The sequence below is a fragment of the Cryptomeria japonica genome, chromosome 4 (genome assembly GCF_030272615.1).
Source record: "Cryptomeria japonica chromosome 4, Sugi_1.0, whole genome shotgun sequence".
NCBI lineage: Eukaryota > Viridiplantae > Streptophyta > Pinopsida > Cupressales > Cupressaceae > Cryptomeria > Cryptomeria japonica.
Genome location: NC_081408.1, coordinates 554,477,636 through 554,503,465, shown reverse-complemented (window position 1 = coordinate 554,503,465; position 25,830 = coordinate 554,477,636). Strand labels below are relative to the sequence as shown.

Genomic DNA, 25,830 nt, shown 5'->3' with positions numbered 1-25,830 from the left:
TTTGGAGAGTACAGGATGGAGGAAAACTGTCACTGAACAAGCAAAGAAGGCAATTGCTAATTATTGGTACTCCTCTCACACAACATTCCATGCTTCTAGAAATCCATATTGGCAAGCCATGGTAGATGCTATTGCAGCTGTAGGTCCTGGGTTTCAAGCCCCATCTTGTGAATCATTGAGGGTTGGTAAGCTGAAAGATGCAGTAGAGGATGTTCAAGATGTTGTTAAACAACATCGATTGCAGTGGGCTAGAACTGGTTGTAGCATCATGTCAGATGGTTGGACAGATAGAAGGAACCGAACTCTCATTAACTTCCTTGTCTCTTGTGAGATTGGCACTGTTTTTTTGAAATCTGTGGATGCATCTAATATGATGAAATCCACAAATGCATTGTTTGAGATGTATGACGTGGTAGTTACGGATGTAGGGCCACAAAATGTGGTTCAATTTATCACAGACAATGCTGTTGCTTGTGTTGCTGCAGGGAGACTTCTGACAAATAAATATCCTTCCATGTTTTTTACACCATGTGCAGCACATTGCCTTGATCTAACCCTAGAGGACATTGGAAAAATTGAATGGGTTAAGGCGGCATTTCAGAAAGTTCACAAGGTTACCAAATTTGTTTATAATCACACAAGGGTTTTGGCTATAATGCGCTCTTTCACAGGAGGCAAGGAGTTAGTTCGATTGGGAGTGACAAGATTTGCAACATATTTCCTTGCATTACAAACATTATGTGAGCAAAAAAGTAATTTGAGGCGAATGTTTGTTTCAGCTGAGTGGATGGAGTCTGGTTTCACAACTCAAGCAAATGGCATAGCAGTGGCAGAGTATATGTATTCTACCACATTTTGGGAATCTATTGAACAGATTGTAGAATTTTCAGAGCCTTAAGTAAAAGTCTTGAGACTAGTGGATGGGGATAAACCCCCCATGGGATGTGTATGAGGCCATGGATAGGGCCAAGGAGGTGATAAGGAGTAAGCTGGAAAATAACAGGGATAGGTATATGCCGTTGTGGGACATAATTGATAGGAGATGGGATGGAGAAATGCACACTCCTCTTCATGCTGTGGGATACTTGCTCAATCCTCTGTTATTCTATAAGACTGACTTCCTGGAAATTGATGCTGAGATCAAACAAGGCTTCTTCAAGTGCATGGAAAAAATGTTTCCTGACTTGGAAAAAGTTGATGCGGCTACGATAGAGCTGGAAATGTACAAGCATGCTAAGGGCTTTCTCTCTTCTAGGGCTGCTATACAAAGTAGAAAGACCATTCAATTAGGTAGACTCTATAAACTTTTGACAATCTCTTTATTTTGCCAGCCATTAAGTTTGTTAAGATTATAAGATATTCTTAGTCTTACAATATCATCTCCATATAATGTGTTTTTCAGCTGCATGGTGGGCTTCTTTTGGAGATGAAATACCAAATTTAAGGTGGATGGCGGTGCGTATTTTGAGCCAACCATGTAGCTCATCAGCTTGTGAGCGTAATTGGAGTGTGTTTGAACACATACATTCCAAGAAACGCAACCACCTATCACAACAACGGCTGAATGACTTGGTATTTGTTCATCACAACCTCCGCTTGAAGATAAGGAAAGCTCAAGGTGAGAATATTAATATATAGTTGCAGTTTTTTGAATTGTATTCACTATTCATTGGTTTTTCATTTGCAAGGGAAACACTAATTTCTACATGGGCAAAATCAGGAACTATTGAGGAATGCTTGCCAATTGACCTCGATGAGATATATCCAGAGTGCGAGTTGATTGTTGCTGATGATGATGATGATGCTGATGATGATTATGTTGTTGCTGATTGTCCGCTTGTGTCTGAAGATTTTGATATCATGAGGCAAGCCAACTTTTGTCTTGAATGGGTTGAAGGAATTAGGACAGGCTCTTATCCAGGAGCTTCATCATCAGGGCCTCCTGCCCTCTAGCATGTCATTGCCTACATTTGAGATTTTGGAATTTTGTACTTAGTTTACAGGTTGACTTTGTTCAAAGTCACAAACTATATTGTAATTGACATTTTGACATCTATCACCATCTAGATATCATTTATGGTGTAGTATATTTTGTGCAACGTAATCAGTGATATGAATATAAACAACGAAAATCTATTTCCTGCAATTCATGTGTTCAAGTGTCTATTTTATTTGCCTACAATATCTCTATGCTATGGAAATACCCTAAAATATATAAAAAAAGTAGTTTTTGATTATTTTTCTGCAATTTTTTACGTTTTTTTGTATATCCGATTTTTTCCCGATTTTTTGAAAAAATCTTAATACTTTTGTTTTGCCAATTAATTCCCCAAACGATTATTGTTTCCTTGGTTAGTACTACTACCAACATTACAAAACATATAGAATGAAGAATCAAGTGTTGATAACAAGTTCTACAGCTGTAGCAACAATAGGAAATCACTCACCAACCGGCATTAACTATTCACACCCAAAAACTCTCCTTGAAAATCACTAACACGCATCAAGAAACACACAGACCAGCAAGCTACGGACACACCAAATTGCTCATAACTTCTCCAAATCAACTCCGAATCGCACAAAATCAAAAGCAAATGAGAGATATAACATAGGCTACACAAATAGAACCTCAAACCTGCACCGCGAACACCACAAACAATCTGCATGCAACCCGAAGCAGCCCAGGAAAGGTACGACCCAGCTGGAAAGTTCAACTTGCCACCAAAAATCCAAATCAGTGTTTGAAAGGCTACAACTTGGTGAACTTCATCGCCCAAGGGGTAGGAATAGATGGAGCCAATACCCAAAACCACACATCCAACACATAGGAAGCCACGAACAAAAACCACCTTCAGCACACACGAACCAGCAACATGAAAAACTCAGAAAACACTCCACACTTCTAAAAATGACACACAAATCTGCATCTTTGTCCTTCAATCTGCTCTCCTAAATGAAAAAAGGTCTCAAGCTCGATTAGTTGCTATCTCTCAAGCAAGAAATCCAGCAAATGCTAGGAGGTATGCTTTCCCCGAAGCTCAATGTAAATTTCAACAACACTTCGTTATATTTTCTTTCATGGATACCAAATGAGAGCCCAAGGCCTGTATTTATAACTTTTTGCTAGCCAAATTCAAATGCTCTCCAAATGCACCCAAACCAAATGCCATTCCATTTCATCCACATTTGGCATTGCATTTCATTTCATTTCCTTGCAGAAGTTCGCCCATCTCTCTTTCACCCAAAATCGCCCTTTTTGATAAATATAACTCATAAAATAATATTGATGAAATTGTACTTTGGTGTCTCAATATGAAGGTGGAATATTTCGCCAAATAGACTTAGGATAAAAATAATATTTCCCTTCTCTAAGTCGTCCAAGATCATAGCAGAGTCACCTTATCAAAATTGCCAATAACGTGTAAAGTGAGTGCTCAACAATGATTTATAAATAATAATATAACTTAGGCGATCCTACTTAGAAAATCATCCAACTTGCCTTTAAGTTATAATTTAATTAAAAACACCATGGTGTCCCCTTGAAGTCACAACACAATTTACGCCTAGGCCATGGGGAATAATAAAGTATTAAAAAAATACTTTTTCTTCCAAAACTGAATACTGCCAAAACGAGCTGAGGCCAAGGTACTGAACTGCATTGCAAAAAATAGTCATCTAAGTTCAAACACAGGATCCTGCCAAAAATAACACTGCTAGACATAGCCACCGAGCTGAGATGCAAAACCCCTGCCAAAAATAGCACTGCTAAAAATAGTACTTACTATAAATAGCATACTGCTTAAAATAGTGTGTCAAAAGACATTTTCATCACATTTTGAGCAACAGCCATGACTTACTAAAAATAGTAAGTCTGGAAATCATCTCCAAAGAATTTGCATGTCAAACCACGTTGGAGCTCTCAAAAAACCCAGAAAAACCCTATAAAGCAAACAGTCGTCAGCCTGTCGCAATTTACTAAAAATAGTAAATTCAAAAATCTTCTCTGATTAGAATGCATGTTATACCATCCTAAAGCTCACAAAAAATCCAAAAAGAATCTAGAGCACAAACTATAGAACTCCTGCAAACATCTCTCCGAAAACCTTCCTGAAGACAAAAACCTTAATTTAGTATCTGGTTAGCCTACGGGTTTCAAAAATAGGCTCAGACTCCATCCATCAGTCTAGAACTGAGAAGGGGACATTACAAATGGATAATCCATGGTGTTTATGAATCATTGAATTCTTTCTCAAAGTCTATCACTCATGCTAAAAACATTGTCTAGAAGTATGCCATCATTGTTTGTAAAGAATATGGTACTATTGACAAAGCGAACTACATTCCATGTGCCACAATATAAACTTTAGAGTATTCCTACAACTAGAGTATCTTTCTATTCCCATCTTGCAAATGCTTCAAGGAGTAATCAAAAAAATCCTAAAGATTGAAATGAACATCACATCCAATTTTCTCACTGACAAGAGGCTAGCAGATGACCAAATTTAGATATTGAGCATTTGAAGGGTAGAGAAAAGTAGCGCCAATAGAGGGAAACTATTTTGATGTATATGATCCATGAGTTTGTGTTAAAGCAAAAGGGACGACCAACTTTCCAGCTATATCAATTATACAAAGTTGTGGAAGCATTTATTCTATTCCTCAAGGAAGGATGATGGGGTGCCCAGTAACAGCTAGCATGTTGCGAATGCTGTCACCTAACAAGTGATTGATGAGAGCCTTTATGAACCAACATGCACAACTGTATCCCATAGCAGCCAAGGCAGATAAAAAAGAAGAAGAGACTGCCAATGCATGTCAATCGATATGGTACCAAGCCCATATTCAGTGCATGCTAAGAATAAAAGTCAAGAATCGGACACTTCAGTAGTATAATTGGAGCAGCTGGCATAAAAGTTAGATGAATTGAGGAAACAGTTGAAAATAAAATATACTTAGTTGGAGACGACATAAAAGAATACAGAACAACAGAAGCAGTAGATTCAAGCCTTCTTGAGCAATGCAGCAAGGGTTGTAATGGAATCGTTGAAGATGCAAAAAAGGGAGCAAAATGGAAGAAAATGAATATGAAGAAGGTTGAGTGGGAGGACTAGAAATGAGGTACTTGAGGAACAGACTGCAAAATGTTTGCCATATGCCAAGAAGGATCTAAAGTATTTCCATAGTGTTAAGAAGAAAAGGAAATTTTGGAAAAGGTGATGGGGTAGATTAAGGGTGAAACTTCAGCAGTCCTCACCTTAAAACTGCCCCAGCTTAGGCTCCAAGGGTCTCACAGATGAAAAGTAACCCCAATTGACACCACCATTGTCAACATTACTGTCATTGTTGATGACAGCTTCTTTGCTGACAACAGATTCCCTCATCCCTGCTTCTACCATTGGTATGACCTTGCCAATCAAGATTTCATTAGTGTCCTCCAGCACTTAATGTCAAGTTAAAAAAGTGAATTTTTTTGGCAATATAAATTCATTTGTATTAGTTTCTTACACAGAACTAGGAGAGGAGCTGTATGAGCATGACTATACTATATTTCTGTCTTTCTTTCAGCATGTTATCCATATCATATCTCAAGATAATCATAAAAAAATGAATTTATACATATACAAGTGCTCTCTCAGAATCCAAAGAACCATGTGTTATATGTAAGCAGTAATAAACATGAAAGATAATTTTGTTCCATTTCTACTTATGTGACAATATTCAATATTGTTTTATGTCCCATTTGAACAACATTGTCCTATCATTATATTCAACTCTAGATGCTGTGATTGAACATAAGAGAAGAAATGAATTAGCCTTACTGCATACCAACATAAAACATTAACATCGAGGAAAAATTGTAAAGTTCTTTCCAAATAAGAATGAGTGGCAACTTCATTGATTGTTAAGTGCATTCCTTCTATACTGGATGATCTGACAGTTTAGATTTTCATTAGTACCTTTTTATGTTGACCAGCAAGCTTGGCAGGTCGATGACTCCATAATTCTGATAGCTGGTCTAATTGTAGACCGTGCTGCTGCCCATATGACCATGTAACAGGAAGACCAAACTGCATGCGAGATACATTCTAGACATTTTCAATTGAAGAAAAAGATATCACATGGATCATGTTTGCTTAGGGTAATTTCATTATATGTTTCCTCTCCAATAAATACTAAGTAAAAGGATGGTACCGGTTTGGCCCAAGAGGAAACATTCATAAAATTGCTACTTATTTAACAATGAGACACATTACATAGATACCAATACTATTGCCTACGATAAAAATAGATGGTTTAAATGAGCATGCATTTATTTGGTTTGTATTTCTTCATGAGATCAGCTTAGATATAGAAATTTATAAACCATCAAGCTCAAACACCAAAGGATGCATTGTGCATTCTTATAATAACATGCTTTTTTCTAACTTGCTCCCATGGTTTTTCAATTAAACTGCAAACAGTAAACTTCCTATTTTCACCTTAATTGACAGTTTATCCCCATGAATCTAATACAAAAAAGCATCATGTCCTTTGATTCTCCAAGTGAGGTCATGATGTAGTTAAACATAGGGGGGAAAATGAATGGCAACCTTGCATGCAGCAGAGAATTACATAGAAACAACCACAACATTTCAACTTTACAAATTTAATACCCAACTCACACAAAGATTGCAACAACTCAAATTAGACACACTCAACTTCTCAGATTCAGTCTTTACACAAGGATTAACTCAACACTAAATCAGATTTGATTTATTACACATGAAAAATATACATGCAATTTATTCTCTTAACAATTCGATAGAGTCCCCCCAAGCTAGAGATCAATCATTTGCAGCATAAGATTCACGGGCAATATCTCTACACATGAATCTGAAATTTTTCTTCAACAATAGCTTGTTGCATGTACTAAGACTTGAAAAATGACATGCAACGTGTCTATCTAATTATGGCAAAAGTTTGACAAATTTTGCAAGGGCAAATTTAATGACCCCAACCTACAAAAGTGACGCATAAGAACAACCCAAATTCACCACTTGCAAAAACCCAAAGATTGAGTACTTGTAATGTCCCCTCTCGAGGAGTAATTAGGAGTGACCACTCAGCCTATTTAATTCCCATAGGCGAAGTAAGGTCGTAAGGGAATAAATTAAATTAATTATTTAATGTTATCCAATAAGGTACATTTGAAGGGTAATTAAGTAAGCAACTTAAAGTGACTTAAGTGAAATATTTAAGTCACTTTATTATTTGGACTTTAATGAATTATTTAAAGCGGGAATTTAAAACTTGGTCGACATTCTTGGGGTGTCGGTGTGGAAAATGCTAAGAATTGGCTGGCATAAATATATTCTCCATTTTGCTGTTCCCTTTTCTTTACATGAGATCTACTTGTAAACTGATTGGCATTAAGGGCTTATGAGTGTTCACCTATCTTGCTGGTGGTTATTGCTTTCCCTAGACAGTTATGTGTCAAACTTCAAAGGCAGGTTGAGTGAGTATATGGTGTCCAAAGGAGAGTAAAGATAACTTCAGATTTGTTAAAATCTAAAGAGTCATGTGGGTGGTGTTGTGATGTATTCACACATCGCCCCATTGCAAATGGGGACCTCCACTTTTTCGCTTTCTAGGTTAGTCGTCTTAGCTTAGTTGTTAGTTGTTGTTGAGTCTTTGCTATTAGCCTTTCATTTGTAAGACATGTAGTTGCTCAGAAGCTAGCCAAGTCTCTCTCTTTGAGATGAAGTGAGGTTCAACACTCCCTTTGCCCAGCCAAGACATAATCCCTTCCACTTCTTCCAATCCTGTTAGTGGATGCCCAAACCCAATCACTCCCACTTCTATTTCTCATCATTGCCATCACCATTTCATCATTCCATTTCCTTCCATTTCCACCTCCCCTACCACGCTTCTCTTCCATTTACCATATCCTCTACCCACCTACCTTTCTATACTCCATCTATCCTTCCTTTCAACCATCCCCATATATCCTAACCTACTTTACCTACCCTACCTTATATTTCCTAACTTCCATCCCACATCCTTAACCTACCCCTGCCACTATCTTTACTTTTACCTCCATCACCCTTTCCATCTCATTCACCTCCCTACCTTCACCTGCCTAACCCTCTTCCCATCCTAGCATACTCATCCCCTACCCTTCACCTATAACCTCACACCTATATCCTCTACCTCCATCTCACACCCCCTTACCCTTCTACTTCCCTTACCTACCACTTTACCCCTACCCCTATCCTATCCTATCCCACCTTCCTTCCCTTAGCTTAAGTCTCATCCCAGTATAACCTGCACCCCCTCTACCCTTTCATTACCCCCTTATACCTCCCATCACATTTTACTCCCCAACCTCCCCTAACTCCATCCACTATCCCTTATACCTCCTAACCCCACATATCTCCTACTTCCATTATTTATATCCCTTATGTCCCCCTTTCCTCCAACCCCCTCTTTCTCCACGTAGCAGCTACCCTTAACATTTCCTATCAGTCCCCCCTCTTATTTCTCTCCACCGTATCACATTACATGCATGTGCGTAAAAAACACATCAACAAGTAGTAAAAACCCTTTTTGACTTGTTGGAGTGGCCTGCATAAGTCAAGGGGTGGTTCTTTGTGAAGATTCAAGACTCAATATTATCATAATGTATAAAATGGATTATTGTCTTCATCATGTTAAGGTCAGATATATTTGTGCTTTGTTGTATTGCTGTTAATCAATATTTGATGAAACCCTATTCATACCATTGGGGATTAGTTGACTGTTAATTTTTGTGCATGGTTAGTCTGAACGTTTTTTAACCTTTAGTTCAATTGCTAAATATATGTGTTGGATTCCATTGTGTTATGGGTTCAATATGCATATTGGTGGTCTGAAAATCTATTTATACCATTGAAGATTGCATCAGCCTTTGCTTAGTTGTGTTTTCTGGCGAAGCTAGGTTTGTTTTCTAGGGTTTTGTCTATTGATTTAGGAACTGTTTCATTAGGATTAGATTAGCTTTCTGAACCTTTACCTTTTGATATTTCTTTTTGAATCAATCCCGAAAAGTTGCTTATATAAGCATCTAGCATCCTAAAAATCTGATGTTTAAGAAGTTCTAGATTTAGAAAAGTTGTCTGCAACAGTGATTCTGAAAATTTTATCCAGAGAACAGACATATAAGTCCTCTCGTGATTACCAGCAAATCAAATTACCACTGAGTTAACCTAGGTGTAGTCAAGGCCTGACATTAGAATCCTTGAGGTTGTCTTATTTGGACAACTTAAAGGCATATAAGATCACCTTATTCAAGAGAGAATAGGATATACTTTGTGTATTTTATTCTGTGTTGACAGAAGTACAAACTTCCCTATCAGCAAGTTCATAAGGCTATATCCTCAGTTTTCGAGCTGCTGTATAATGGTCATAGTATTACTACCAAGGACGTGAGAGTTGAATCGGGTTTTGGACTGTATGAGCATCTTCCTTGGATGTGGGTGTGCCTTCTTAAGACTGTCACGATACTTCCAGATTTACATATAATGTAAAATGAAAGCTTTGTATTTCTGTTGCTGCAATAAAGCTTAGAGGTTGTATTTCTGATTGCTGCAACTAAGGTCAGAGATTTCATCATTCTGAATTTTGTTCTAAGCTGGATATTATATGATTTAAGGTGTTCTTATTCTTGGTGAAGTTTTCTTTCTTTGAATGTGCATTTACACATGAGCATAAATATTATTCCCATGAATAAACACTACAAAAAAACAGAGATTAATCAGGTATTGTGTACTCTAATGATAATCGAATTGAAGAATGTGGGATTTTCCATAAGTAAATGTAATAGAAAGATGGTTTGCATAGTTTTGGTTGAGGCTCAAGGGCAAGTGCAAGTATGACTACTCGTGCAAAATATAGGAGCTGTGTCATATTTGGAAGTTAAAACTCAAAATATTTTTAATTTTATACAATATGCTGCTTTCCTCAAGTGTCTATAACCTACATAAAACTCTTGTATATTTGTACCCATGGAGTTCAATGTACAACTTGGCTGGATCAATTGGAAAGGAAAGATTTAAAATTCTCTATAGATATAGGCATTATTAGCATGGCATGATTTGGCTACTGGCCATATATGTGTTTACAATACTTACTAATTCTGATGTACCGTAATCTGATTCTAACAATTTGAAACCCAATATTGTCATAAACTAACCCTGGCATATTAGTTGATTGTTGAGTCTTATTAATCAGGAGCAGGTTTCTGTGTGCTATGATTACTTCTTACAACATCAACCACTTCTGAAGAAGCAATTATTGCAAGTTGTTGTACAAAAGGTGAGTTGAAGGTCAAATTCCAAAAGTCATTTGTAGGTAAATACAACACCCAATGAGAGTGTCATTATAGAAATAATTAAGGTTGGTCAATATTAGTTATATAAATTCAAACAAATAAGTGTTTACAAAACCACAACTTCTCATGGGTGCACTGATAACACGACAATTCTACCTCATTAAAAAAGAGGTGGAATTAAGAAACAAATTGAGAAAAAAAAAGAGGAGTTGTAAGACTTTCTTATCATGAAACCTTAATTTGTTACTATCATCTAGTCATTGGATTATGATACATCACTTCAGGAGGGATCTGATGATAAAATGAAAGTTAGCTATGGGTATAGTTTTGAGCAGCCTTACTTGTGTTTCCAGTTAAGAAACACTTTAAATTTCCATTTAACCAATACATCAAAGAAAGCACATCTTTACCTGCAAGGAAGATATTCCACCCCATGCTCTCAGAAAATCACCTGTCTCAAGAAGTTTGAGCTCCGGACTTGAAGGTGAGTGATCAGAACTGAGCATGTCTATGTGCCCATCCTGCAAACCAAAAACAAAATAATTGATATATAGCAATCCAAAAACGTTGAAAAAGTCATAAAAAGGTTGTGGAAGGTTGTCCAAACATACTTTCAAAGCCTCCCATAAACGTTCTCTGTTTAGAGCATCTCTTATAGGGGGTGCACATTTGAACCTCGTATCCCCATCACTTATTTCTTCTGCAGAAAATACAAGATAATGTGGGCATGTTTCCACACTAATCCTTGCACCACTTTCTTTTGCTTCCTGAACCAAAGAAAAAGCTATCAATTTCAAAAGAGATTCCTTCTTTGCCTAAATAAGTTCTAACTGTATTCATTTCTACTATAATGAGTTTCTAGTGAGAAGAATCTTAGAGTCAAAACATTTATCTATATGTTAAGCATTCTTCAAATTAAAATAGATACAAGATTATCTATTTTCTTCAAGAGAAACAAAAAGGTACAAGATTATCTCTGGTATATAAGAAAAAATTCTTTTGTAGGCAGTAGTAAATATTATAACATACGAAATGAAGATTCGTAGAATTTAGAATTTCAAGAGGAGCAATTCTGTCAGATGTTTATTGACACAGCTTAGTGAGACAGAGTAAAATAGATTAGAAACCTAGTGTAAAGAAAGTCATTGCATCTTGTTTTCAACACAAAGATTGTTATGTTCCCTATCCAAGGGTAAGTCATAAGGAGACCCTTAGCCTATTATTTAGTTTCCCTAAGGCTAATGGGGTCGTGCAATGGAAATAATTTAATAAATTTAACTTAAGTTGTCTAAAAAGTAACTTTATTTCATTAAAAAACAACTTAATGTTTTATTAATAAATAATGAACAAAAAATGTCATTAAAAATAGGTTCCAAAAGTAATATTGAAAAAATAATATTTTAAACACTTTTCCAAAATAATGTTGGCAGGAAAAGGAGAAGAAAAAAAGAAAAAAAAATTATTTTTCCTAAAAAAGCCTATATGAGGAGTTGAGGAATGGAAATGTACATCAATCAAATGAGTACAAAATCATATTTGAGCTAAAGGAAATAACATTTTTAAATAAATAAATATTGTCAAGTGTTTTATGTATACAAAAGTAATGGATTATGAAATCCATGGCATCAAAAACAAAAAATCAAAACTACAAATATGGCTAAGAAGAGCTTGCATCACTCAACCCAACATTTGTTAGCTCTATGGTTAAACGGAAACCTATGCTAGAACCTAAAATAGGTCTTTAATGTTGATGCACCAATAATATTTGTCTATTTGTTATTGATGATATCAACATCTCTAAGACTTACTCATACCTTTCCCTCCTCAACCACAACAACTTCTGCTACCTCAAGATCAAACTTAATCAACCAACACAAGATCATCCTCAATGAAAGTAAGATCCTTAGTCTCAATGATCCACTTTGATTATGGATCAAACTCCTTTAATGTAATGGCAGATAAGTTAGATCCTATGATCTGCTTGTGACAGAATTGAAGATTGTAATGAACAAAAACAAGATCACTCAATCTATGCATTGACAACTGTTGCATGCATTGGAATGTATGTGCTCAAACATATATTCCAATTGTGTTGCATCCGAAAGAGTTGTTAATGTTTTAATTCACACCTTTTGATGTGTCACAAAATAGAGTCGAGTCTGAATATGCATACTACACCTTGTTACTATGTAAAGAGTGACAAATGAAACCATCTTAGGGGATTGAAACACTACTGTTATATACAAGTGCATGTGCAAAATGTGTGATCATCTATATAGAGGTATTTTGCATATAGCTACACTTAATCTAGTGACTAAAATTGGGTTTAGGTGTAGAATTGGCCATGGCTGTTGTTTGTTCTATTCATTGTTACATTTTAATTGATGCAAAAAGTCTATTGAGGAGAACTTTGGGAACTTAGCCCAAAGTGTAGGAGATTTTATCCACTCTCGTTGCAGAACTTCAACCATCCTCAATGTATTGATGAACTCTTCTTTACCTTATTGAAGACAACCCTTGGCCTTGAAGTTTTAGGATTGTGGACCTATGGGTTTTGGGACTTGACATGGCTGTATGGCCAACCTTGAGACTTGGCTTCTATTGTTAGAATTTTAAGTAGTCTACAACATTTTTGTAATTAATTGTTATTTAACTATTCTGATATAAAAAAAGCTTTGTAATCGGGAGATGCATCTCCACCCCCTTTAGACGCATCTCGGAGATGGAGACGCATCTTAGATACTTTTCATGCACCCAAAGACTTTGTTTTGGGCTGGAGACATCACTTCCACGTCTCTTGCCATCTCCCCGTCTCCCGCCAGGTTTTTGACCATCTCCTGCATGTCTCCTCTAAGAAAATGCAAGTTAAAGGGTTAAAAACAGAACAAAAACATTGTTTTCCATCCTTTATCCACTGTTGGATGCATTGAAGCCACCTTAGAAGAGTGGAACACTCCCAAATGATGACGAAAGTTGCCCAATGCTGGGTTTGCAAATCATGGCAACCATTTGTTTACATCTGGTATCAAAATTTTAAATCCTACAAGCATGGCGTTCAATGAAACTAGTTCACATGCATTGTGAATGCTTCCACATTTTTCATACATGTCATGTCAAAGTTCTATGTCATGATTTTTTTTGGAAATTATTAAATTATATTAAAAAATTTGGTGTCTCCAAGTACCCCGGTCTCCTATTTTTTAAAATTAGCCGTATCAGTACCAATACCAGTCTCCAAGTACCTCGTCTCCTGGTTATTTTGAAAAACAAAATTCTACAATGTGAATTATTGCAATCAATTTTTTTTTTGGATTATGGTCCATTAGAATCGAGGTTTCAGTTCAGCTTAGAGGATTTTAGAATTCTAGTTTTATGAGTTGCTATTTAGTGTTTTGTTAAGATTCTGGTTTGCAAAAAAAATCGTAAAAAAATCAGAATTTGTTAAAATATTAGAAAGAGGACTATATATATGCGAATAGCACTAGCTCTAACAAAAAAAACTAGATTGTAATGGTTGCAACATATTAATGGACATCTACAAATATGCTTATGATACTAAAAGATTTTTCCATTTGAAAACTGAATTTAGGTGTAGTTTTACAAGATTCTACTTCTACTCTTTGTTTGATAAGTTGCACACATGGATAAATTCTTTCTTTTTGTTTAAAGATTCCCCTTAATATCATATTAACCTAAATTTTCTATTAGTGAAAACACAGGGCTGGATTAGAGATTACCTGGAAAATGATGGAGTTGCTTTAACATCATCAGAAGAGAGGATTAATGAGTGGGTGGCCGAGATTCAGAAAATAGTTGAAGATCAAGGTCCAAAACCGCAGGATGTAGAGGTTTGCTTCCCCACAGGTCCTCTCCTTCAATTCGTCCAATTCAAAGATGCATCTACTGGCAGCAGGTGGGTCAATCCAAGCATTGATTCGGTGGGGCTCCCCTCTGGCTCGAGACCTAGTTCTGCTGCTCCTTCCACCTCCCATGCTCCTGAGGACTAATCAAGGTGCTCGAGCTTGGCCCTATGTTTCTGGCTCTTTTACATATTTCTGTCTTTTGTTGGATTTCATAAGTTTCTTAGCATAAATGGTGGGTTTTCCTGAGAATATTTTGAAGAATTCTCAAAAGAGTTTTGTAGTATTTTATACTATTGTTAAATCTTTGGTTTCATATGCCCTGGTCAGGATACAGACTCATATTCCTAGGTAGATAGAACTAGTTGAAGGTTTTGTTTTAAATGTCAGACTCTATCTATGTTTTTTATCCTTTAATTTAATATATATAGGCTTTGGCCTTTTATTGACCAAAAAAAAAGGCACAAATCTTGTATAGACTTTAAACCATATACAGAAGCAATTATTCATTCGATAATGATAATATCATAATACAATTGGGTAATATTGAAAAATCAAAATTTCCCTACAAAGATTACAATCTAAATTTATTTGACTATATGTTCATTCACAACAAGTATACAAGGAATCAATTTTTCTATTAAATCTTGTCTTCCATTGCACATTTGAATTGGTTTGAAATTGCTACTCTAATATTCACTATTGAAAAGAAAGCTAAAGAAAAAAAAAATCAATTTGTTAACTTTTCCAGATAAAATTTATTTAGTTCTTTATATGATCAAAGTTTGGAACAAATTCATAATTTTTTTATTGCTTCACCTTAATTAAGTCAAGGGAAGCGCTTGAATCTGATAAATGCACTATATGAATGTGAGCTCCATCTTTAGGACCATCAAAAAGGGTATCTTTTGATACTCCTATTAATTCCTTTACAGCTTCCTCCTCCCTACATAGGAGAAAAAATTATGAAGTGAAAGCATCATTAGATAAAAAACTCTCATTGAATAGACCATATATATATATATAATCATAGAAGGTAACTAGAAAAAATATAGATTTCTTGTTTTTTTGTCATGGATGTCATTGATGAATTATCATAACTAAAATGAAGGAATAACCACAAGACACATGGAGTCTTGAATTTTAACACATACTTTGCATGTTGTTTGGTGAAAAATACATATTAAAAATTATAGCATTCAGTTATTCAACTATGTATATTTAACAGATAATATATTTTATCATTAGATTCTCTTGATACCATTGACTTTATAGAACATGTTGCTTACTCCATCATTCACATTTCTACAATGATTGATTCCAATTAATCAAACATTAATGAAATATGAACAATCTACATCTTTTTCACCTAGATGATAATTGTGAGAATATTTAGAGAAAGTAAAACACACTCCCTTAAAAAAGAGTTTTCACATTGAAAGAAATCGCATGTTTAACAACATTGCAAAAATTTCTGAAGAAAATGGAAATGAAAGATCAATCCAAATCCATTATTCGATATTTCTAGCTACACCGTGCTTGGTTCATTTGGTCCTATTTCTCTTATTTGATTTAACATGTTTGCAGTGATTTGTGATTGATTTTTCAGGACTTGTTTTGGTAGTTTTTAGTCAAATTCTACAAGGGTTGGTGTGACTGTGTAGCTCAAGGCAATTAATTACTGTGGGGAGGTGATATTAATTGGAGTTGTTGGAATGGACAACAAAATAAAACAAGATCTAAACCCTAATAGGAAATCATACAAAGAAGTTTTGAATGCGAAGAATGGAAGGGAAGTACTGAAGGCAGCAAGATTTGAGGTCAAAGTTTAAGAGAGATGGAAACAAAAGTGAAATGAAAGATGAACAATCTATAGAATGCCAAAATAGTAAGTTGCCTCCTTTTCTTAGAACTCTCCACATGGATCCTAATATGGAAATGATTCAAGATGTTGAAACAGAAGATGATAGATTAAAAGTGTTGCAATTTCTTATGGCATGCATGGACAAAGATGTCTTACCATCAATAAAATTCTTCAATGGATGACTCTTGAATGTTTGGGGTAATATTGATATGTTTATATCATTCTATCAAATTATATAGAAAGGTGTGTTTGTAGTCTATTTTAAGATCCATAATATGCAAAAGAGAACTCTAAATAAAGACCATTGGGAAATAGGTAAGTCAATATTTAAAGTTGTCTTGTGGTCTCCACAGGCCTCACATGAAGAAATTTTTGTTTGCACTATTCAGAGATGGCTGATTATTAAGAATATTTCTCCACAATAGTGGACTTTTATTCTTTAGTTACTCAACCCTATTGTTAGGGTTCTAATGATTGAAGAAACAAAGGCAACATTGCTCCATATGAATGTGATAGTGCTTATCTCTGTAATCTTTTGGGATATGCACCAAAGAGGATTGAAATTAATATGGGGAACTATAAACGTAATTGTGAAATTAAAGGTTTGGGGGGTCTCAATGATTATTTGCTTTGCAAGAATGAAGGCCATTAGAGAAAAGTTAGCCCTAAAATTGTTAGAATCAACAAGGGGAATAAACCTAAATGTAAGGAAAGAAAATAAACTTTGGACAAATATTTTGATTTATGTAATTCCCCTTATTATGGCATTTCAAGTATCTTCAAGAACTCCAAATTTCTTGGAGAGCTCCATTTTTTTTGAGAGGGGAATTCTAAGAGTGGCAATGAGTTCAAGAAATTAGAATGAGTCCAATAGAACTTTCCAAATGCAGTTTTGACATTCTAGAGCTCTCCAAACTTCTTGGGGAAGTTTTCTATTTTTGAAAAGCACCAATTTTTTATAAGTTTGTTATCTTGAGAGCTTGAGGTTATTTTGGCATGGTCAGAATTCATATTTGGATCATTTTAGTATTTTTTGCAACTTGATGGCTATGCGAAAATATAATCATTTTTTATTATAAGTGACTCATATATAGTTCCGAAGTAAATTAAAATAATAGTCAACTTATAAAGAGATAATATGATATTTTTCTGAGACCCAAGTTCAATTCCCAATAGGGACATCTAAAATGGAATTCTAAGCTGTGACTCTTGGCCTTCCATAAAAATGGGGAAGGTCTAGGGTCAATCTAATCAAACATAATAATAATAATAATATAATAATAATAATTCAAAATATTGCGGCTTCGGCCTATTACCTACCAAAAAAAAAAAAAAATGATATTTTTCTAAAAAAATATTAAAACATTATAAAATATAAATTCTAGAAAGATTCCCTCAAAAAATAATATAATCACTTATTGAAAGCAGATTTCTACCACCCTAGGATGAAAACCATCAAGTAGAGATTGGTTTCAAGAGTGAAAGATCTTCCCTAGCCAATATGGGTGGATTCACAAAGGATTCACATTTGAGTTTGAAGATTTGTGCTAAAAGGAGAATTATTCTTCCAATTTGAAATTTATTTTTACGAGTGATGGAAGTTACAAATTTATTGAAGATTTGTGTTTCAAATAATAAATTAGTGGAATCTTGTCTTGCTTTTTCTAGGCCATACCAAATTGAAAGAGATTCCAAGTATTTCTAGCCAACCGCCCATGTTCTTGGCCTTTTATGGTTAGATTTGAATTAAGGAGTATTGATTTGTAAAGGGACATAGTGTGGAGTGAAGGAAAATTGTGAGAATTTTTATTTTATTGTCTCATCCCTTATTGGTCGTCCCATGTGGGAGCGAGCATGGGAACCTTGGGAGAGAATTTGTAATATCCCGTATAATTTCTTTTGTTTTTAAGTGCAATAAGAATTACCAACAAACACATAACCCGTTAAGGTTAGTAAACATAATCTAAAAGCTTGTTGAAAATGCAACCCTTCCACTTTCTGATCACCAAGTGCCCAATGTAGGAAGGTGAGAGCATAGGGTGATAAGGGGTTCATTAGCTCACAAATCTGTTGGAAATGATAAAGCAAATACAATACTGGGCGGCAAGCCAGCCCCTTCCGCTTATCCAGCGGGAAAGCAAGGAACTTGGCGGTGAACCAGCCAAGAGAACAATACTGCAGACACAAATCACTATACCGCAATATTTCAGCGGGAGGACTGAATTACAAATTACTCAACTTAACAGCTTATGCAATGGGAGGACCATTACAACCAACATCACTCGGCCGCTTATGCAGCGGGAGGACTGAATTACAAATTATCAGATGTAGGCAGCAAGCCAGCCTCTTCCACTTTTCAGCAGGATAAGAGATTACAATCCAAAATGGATTAGTAGTACTATACTTAACCTTACAATAAAAAGGGAAGTGAGAGTAGAAGAATAATGCTGAAAATAAGAGATAATGATCATGAAACTCTTTCAACATCAAAAACAACAAGCTGGAAATGCATAACCAGCAACCCATAAACTCACTAAATTACTCATATCTCACTCAAATCTCACTCAATTCACCGCAAATCACTCCCAAATCAATACTAGACCAGCAAGAACTAAGACAAACCAAAAGGAAGCTACAAAAAACACCACAAATTACTTTGCACGCATCCCAATGCACCCTCTAAAACCCATGCCTAGCTAGATATTTTCGATTTGCATTATTAAATTCAATACTCAGAGAAAAGTGCCACAAACTTACAATATGAATCGCAAACAGAAAGAAGGAAGATTGAACCAGTACCCAGAATGACCAGTCACTCAGGCAGACAGGTGTGATAAAAAACGTGCTTCAGCCACAGGGAAACCAGCAACTCCAGAAATCACTCCAAACTCCAAAAACACTGAAATATGCAATGAAAGTATCATAGATTATAGCACACAGCTAGGTACTTGTTGTGCTCGCACACACACCCCGTCAGTTGACAGGGGCCCCCCTAATTTTTGTCAACCTGTGCAGGAGAAATAAAGACCAAGTCTCGCAAAATTACTCTCTAGGCCGAATTTGAAACTAGCAAAATACGCCAGAATCCCGAAAATATGCCGAAAGCAAGTAAACGTTGAGAATGATAAACTTTTTGAAATATTCTTTTAAGCCGAATTTCGCCTTGTAGCCCAAAATTGTAGGGGTGGAAATCGCAAACTGAAAACCTTTTCAAGAGTGCCCTTTGGGCCGATTTTCGGATGCCTAGGTGAAAACGCAAAGTCTCTAAACCCTGAAATTCGGTGAATAGGGATAAAATGTCAAAATGCAAAAAGTTAAAAGTTTGCAAAGGGCCACAAATCGCCGAACTTCGGCATAAAAGCGTAGAGTGTTAAAATATCAAAACTTTGCAAAGCTCCCAAGAGGCCCGAAATTTGAATCTAGGAACAATATAGCAGATTTTTTTTTCAAAGTTTGAAAAAGGCCACTCAGCCCCCGATTTTCGGCGATAATGTGAAAATCGTGAACCTTTTTTTAAAAGAGTTTGCAAAAGTGATGAAATCGCCGAACTTCGGCCTAAGGGTAAATCGCAAAATGTCAAAGGATGAAGTTTGCAAAAGGCTCCTAAATGCCGAACTTCGGCTATAAAACAAGAAATCGCGAAGTTAAAATTTGAAAAAACCCTCCGAAATGCCGAAGTCGCGAACTAAGGCGGAGTCGCAATGTTTTAAGTTTGAAAATCCCCCTCATATCCTGAAATTCGCATGCAACACGAAAATCGCAGTATTGGGAAGAATCGTGATCTAAGGGATAAAATGCCAAAAGTTAAAAAACCTTGCAAAAAGTGTTAAAATCCCGAATTTCGGCAAATAAAGGGTAAAATACCAGAAAAAGTTTTAAAAGTTTGCAAACTGGGTAAAAATGCCGAAATTTGGCAAAAGGTGATTAAGTGTGAAAAGTTTTCAAAATGGTTAGAATCGCCGAAATTTGCCATAAAGGGCGAAATTGTCAAATATTTTAGAAGTTTGCAAAAGGGTCCAAAATGCCGAAATTCGGTGAAAGGTGCATAAGTATTAAAGTTTAAAACCTTGCAAAGGGCTCAAAAACCCCTGAACTTTTCCAAGTAAAAGGAAAAAGTATTTTAAAAGCGTTCGCAATTTGGCGTAAGAGTCGAGTCTTGCCAAAAGGTCCCGAATTTCTAGAGGAGAAAGCAAAAAAAATTCAAGATACATCTCACAAAGAGCTTCTCAAAGCCAGACATTTAAAATTTAATGTTTTTCAAATTGATTTATTAAGATAAGGTTGATCGTTTGCAGGTCGCAGGACGCCATCGCAGAGAACTAGGCGAAGGCCTGAAAATGCAAATCAAAGAGGGATCGCAACCAAGGCCAAGCGCTGGAAGCTGGAGGAGAAAAGATGGACTGCAGGATCAAAGCGATGAAACATTGAGAAGCATACCACCCGAACAACAAGCTGAAGTCCACCACCGGGACCAAAGATCGAAGAACACTCTGAATGCAGCAAGTCTATGCATTCTCAAGAAAAGTGCACCGCTGGATTTAATTCCAGGAATTTAGTTTCTAAAAAGCTAAAACTGTTTTATTGTAAAACTGCTTGTAGGCCCCACTCAGATATTTTGAAAGAAAGGGGAAACAAGTCAATTGTGGACAGTTATGTCCAACTACCGGATAGACTCAAATTGAAGCCAAACAGTGGCAGGTAGTTGAGATTGTGGTTGAATGGATGAGTGAGAATTTAATGGGCATGGGTTAAAGCTACCAGCTTCTAGATGGCAGGTTGCAGCCCTTGGATGTAGTCAATCCTAGCCTCTGATTCAATATTGTAAAATCTATTAAAGGCAGAGGCCTTTCTTTTGTAAAGGGTTAGAGATTTTCGTTAGATGGTTAGATAGTTAGACTCTGGTGAGAGAGTTGGATCTTAGAAGTTAGAATAGGTTAGATTTTAGGCAGTAGCATAGAGATGCTGCAGAAATTGTTGTAAAAGGTAGTTGAAATCAATATATAAACATTGATTTGGTGTTTATTGTCTTGTTTTCATCCTGTTTGCATGGTTTCTTTCAGCATTTTAGATAGATCTTTCTATTTTGGGTGTGCAGGTATTTGATAGATTCAGGCGCATACCATTGAGGATATATTGATTGTGTATCCTTTTGTATGGTTAACCTGAGCCTTTGATTGTGCTTAGTTCAATTGCAGGTGTCCGTCTGAGCTGCACCAGAATTGGCTACTTAGCCGTGCGTTTGCAGTCTGAAAATCTTCCAAGTCCCCCTGAAGATTGCACCGTTCCTGCAAGGTTGTGAGCTATTCTGGCCAAGCAGGAATCGGTTATGTTGAATCCGTCTACCCGCATACCCATGTTGTTAGTTTTAGATCTCCCATCCCTTCCCTTTTGATTTTATTTTGTAGTTTGAGAATCACAACAAGCTAGCTTGTTGCAAATCGTAAGTCCCCTTATGCCCCCAGCAAATCACATCAATCACTGAGTAATCCCACAGTCAAGACCTAACAATCAAAACCTTGAGGTCGTCCCCTTTGATCAACAAAACCAGCATTAGAGATTTCCTTATCTCAAGAGAGGATAGGATACTCAGCGAGTACATTCTATTCTATGTTGGCCGGATGAAGTCGCAAGTTCAATGATTTTAGACACATCAACAGTACTATATCTCAAGTACAAAACTGGAAAACACTAGGGGGCCGCACTTTGAAGCTTCAAAGTTCATACGCCAATCCCGCAGAATAATGATGCAAATTTTCAAGATGCCAAAATGAGAGCCTAAGGCTCATATTTATAACTTCACGCCTCCCCAAATGCAAATGCAAATGCAAATGCAAATGGTGCCCAAACTCCACTCAAATTCACTTTCATTTCGCCTTATGTCTCCACCAACATGGCGCCCACTTACCTTTCCTAGGCAAGTTTGAACTTTGCCTTATGGTGGCTTCTTTTTTCAATATTAAACATTAAACAAGAGATGTTTAATCCTCCTAAATTGCCACCAACAAATTCGCCTTTTGACTTAGGAAATAACACATGGATATCAATTAATTATTTTTCCCTAAGTCATCCTCAACATTTAATCAGGAACTGCAAATATTTAAATATTAAACCTTTGACAAGGAAATAATATTTAATTAAATTACTTATGACTCCCATACTGATCATTAACAGAAACCGGGATGAAGCGGAGTAAAGAAGACCAAAGAACTGCTGCAAGACCAGGACCCTGTCCACTGCCAAAAATAGAAATACTCCATACTGCCACTTACAAAAAATAGTAAGTCATGAATTACTGCTCCGAAAAGCATGATCTTCACACCCAGTGACAGAGCATGGAAAGCTCAGTAGGACAACATCATCCAAACAGCCAACCCCTAACTTTCTAAAAATAGTAAGTTCTCGCCTCACCATCGTTTGAAACCCTAATTCTTCATTCCACATAGCCTACGGGTCTCAGGAGTAGGCCAATGGACCACTGAAAGTGCATCATTGAGAAGGGGACATTACAGAATCGACCCACCTTCAAAATGATTTTGACACCTGTAGTGCTAGCTGGCACATCACAAGGAAATTGTCAATGGTTATTCGGTGTGCTAGTATCTTTTGGAAGGAATAAGGAAGTAATAAGGAACATATAAATAGATCATGTATACCCTCATACACCTTTAGTGGTATAGGGTGAACAACCCAATCACCTAAAATTAGAGGGTTGGCTGATTTTGGTCTCAGCAAACGTATGCTAGGATTGATTTTCGACACTAATTCTCAATCAAATCACCAATCAACTTAGAATGCCACTAATTTGTGTCCTTTTCCATTAGTTATCGATAAGTTTTGAGTTAGAGAGAACCCAACTATGAACCTCCAAGATACTAGAGTAGTGTTAGGCAATCATTAGATTGTGTTAATGATCGATGTTTGGACCATTGATAGGGAATTAGCTAGCTTTCACCTAGTCGACGAAGGTGAATAATTTTCAAGGGCTACCTTGGATATGATATGGGAACGGTTGTGCAAGTAATTACCCTATCGTGCGAGTAATAGTAACCGTAGCTAACCATTGTGTTAGGAGGGTATGTTGGCAGTAACCTATAACATAGGGGTGATAGATGTCATGTGCTACCTAGGTTGTAAAGAAGATAGATGATAATATCACTAAAAGGTCACAAGATGATATGTGTTAGACGCTACTTTTTCCTGGGTGAATAGAATCCTTTCCGGTTGCCTAAAGGTGACGATAGGTTGGAATCCATTGGGCTAGGTAGATCCAGTACTTGGGAAATCTCTCTTGAGCACATATGACTCTTGGGCTGGAGAGTGGAACCCTGATGTAGTATGGGATACACCAAATCCTCTACCCATCTCATCAATGCACACTTGACCCCATTGCTTGCCACCATCCCAACTAGTGCAAAAGACCGATAAATGAATGAATGTAGTGTACAATACATTGGCATATCTTTTCTATTTGGGATGCACTAGAATGGGGTGGGTGTGAGTCACTCTCTATGTACATATCAGTCACTCATCATATATTTAACCCCACTATGTTGTAGAGGAACCCTTGTTGTAGTAGGGCATACATCAAATCATCTTCATAGTTGAGCCCTGATTCAAACCAATCACCACTTAAGCCTATGGCCTTGGCACTTTAGAGGATTTTTCTCGGGATAGCTTGTTGGGTCCACTTGGTTAGGGTGGATAGGGTAGTGGTTCGCTTGATTTTTCTTTCGCTAATACGAAAATGACCACAAAAGAGCCTTTAGGAAAGAATTTAACAATCTCGAGCGTCTTCCATTTCTCATAAATCAAAGCCCTAATTTTCTTCCTATCAACTCTGGGGCCAATAAAACAGAAAATTACTGCCAATTCTTCTAACATTCCCACATCTTATGAGGCTTCTCTAAAAGATCTATGGTCTGAAAGGATTTTTCAGTCTTTGTGTTGCACTTGTGAGTTGCCTCTAAAGGGATTTCAATCAATTTATTCTGCTCATCTAAACATTCGGATGCCTTCCTTTCTTCGCATATTGTGTAGAGCATTAATGTTAATTATTTTTAAAATGCTTTATACATATTCATATGTATCATATGTTTATGTTGAGTATTTTTTATTATATTAGTCGATGATTTATTGTTTATGTATGTCTAAGTTGAGTTTTATTAGTTTTATCGATATTTATTTGTGTAATATGTTTATTGATAATTTATTAATTTATCTTTGTGTCTTGTCTTTTATCTATGTTGTTTTGTCTATTATATTATTTCTCTTCTTAATTTTATATATTTGGTATATTATTTACTTTAATATTGATATTTATTTGTTGATTTTCATATTCAAGTTGACCTATTAATAGATATTTATTTATATTAAATGTGCATAGATATTACTTGGTTAAGTAGATAATTTTGGTAATTTTGTATTGTAATTATTATATGCTTATGCTGTGATATTCATTTGTGTTGCTAATATTTATTTGTATTGTATATTTATGTTGTTTTGTATTATTGATATTTTTATGTCAATATGATTATAAACTTTTCATATCTAAACTTAAATATTTATAGATATTATATGTTTATAAGTTGAAATTTTAAAACTTATATATATAATATTTTAATATCTTAATATAAATATAATAACCTTTATGCTGAGATCTGATATTTAAGTCGAGATATCAAAAATTTTATATACGTTAAGCCTTATCTAATTTTTTGATATTTTCATAATTTTTACATACGTTAAGCCTTATCTATTTTTTTATATCTATATGGGTTTTAGCCAAGTTTTCTAGTGGATATTTTCCTTTTCTGTTTTATCCTTTGGGGATCCTTATAGGTGGTTTGTAATTAATTTTAATTCTTTTTTGGGCGATTTCTTTCCCTCCCTTCAAAGTTCTAGGATCCTCCCCCTACTTCTATTTAGTCTCATCCTCTCATTTTTTCTCTCTAGCTATTTCATCATGATGATGGATGATGAAGTATGATCCGAAATGCTGATGATGAAAAATATTGCACACAATTTAATCCAAAAGTTTAATAAATATAACATTATGGACTGTGGGAATTACATGACTTTAAAAGATTGACCAAAGTGTGGCTTTAATAGACAAAAAATGCAAATTTTTTTCAAAAATAATAATTCCCAAAAATTTAATTGCATTTTATTGATCTAATAACATGGTTGACCATTAATTCAAAAAATTGAGTTTTTTGGGGAAAATGTCACTTAGTAGTTTTTTTTTCTATTTTTATTGCTACTATGATACATAAAATTGAATTATCTTACAAGATTTGCGAAGTCAATACTTGAATTAAATACATTAAACAACTAATTTATGAGTTTAAATAATATGCATGGTTTTCCATAATATTTGCATGACCTGCCCACATTGTGGAAGAAAAGAATTGTTAGAAATTTGAAGCTTAGCCTGAAATTTTTTGCAAGTGTAGTGTTTATTTAATATATACTCATTCGATTGATATAAAGTTTTCTTGTAGTGCTTACCAGGAAGGTGGTCTAGTTCTAAGATAAGTTGAATACATTCTTCTTTCGCTATCATCTGTCTCTATTTTCTCTTCTGAAGGCTGGGGGGTTTCAGCATGCACAAGCAAAGGGCGTTGATACTTTGCTAATATCTTTAAAGCTTCCTGCAAGAGGAAAAGGGGGTTAAGGAGAAACTATTAAGCATGTTTTCTTAGGAGATATAACAAAAAATTTAAGATATTCTAGGATACATGTAAAATTCAAAATAATAA

The 25,830-nt window shown here is 35.6% G+C and overlaps 1 protein-coding gene across 5 annotated transcripts in view; it reads right to left on the bottom strand.

Annotated features, from left to right (window-relative positions):
- Positions 1-25,830, bottom strand: part of LOC131029433 (allantoinase) — a 275,629-nt gene that overhangs the window by 81,835 nt on the left and 167,964 nt on the right. For 4 of the 5 annotated variants that reach the window (XR_009102774.2, XR_009102775.2, XM_057959907.2 and 1 more), the window contains exons 9-13: positions 25,580-25,722; positions 15,028-15,154; positions 10,960-11,115; positions 10,759-10,869; positions 5,958-6,068 (exon numbers count right to left, since the gene is read on the bottom strand). Coding sequence is in view for 3 of the 5 variants with exons in the window: in XM_057959907.2 (XP_057815890.1) it covers positions 5,958-6,068; positions 10,759-10,869; positions 10,960-11,115; positions 15,028-15,154; positions 25,580-25,722 (648 nt within the window). In the remaining 2 variants the exon portion in view is untranslated. The remainder of the gene's footprint in view (positions 1-5,957; positions 6,069-10,758; positions 10,870-10,959; positions 11,116-15,027; positions 15,155-25,579; positions 25,723-25,830) is intronic. The other variant, XM_057959908.2, reaches the window with a different exon arrangement.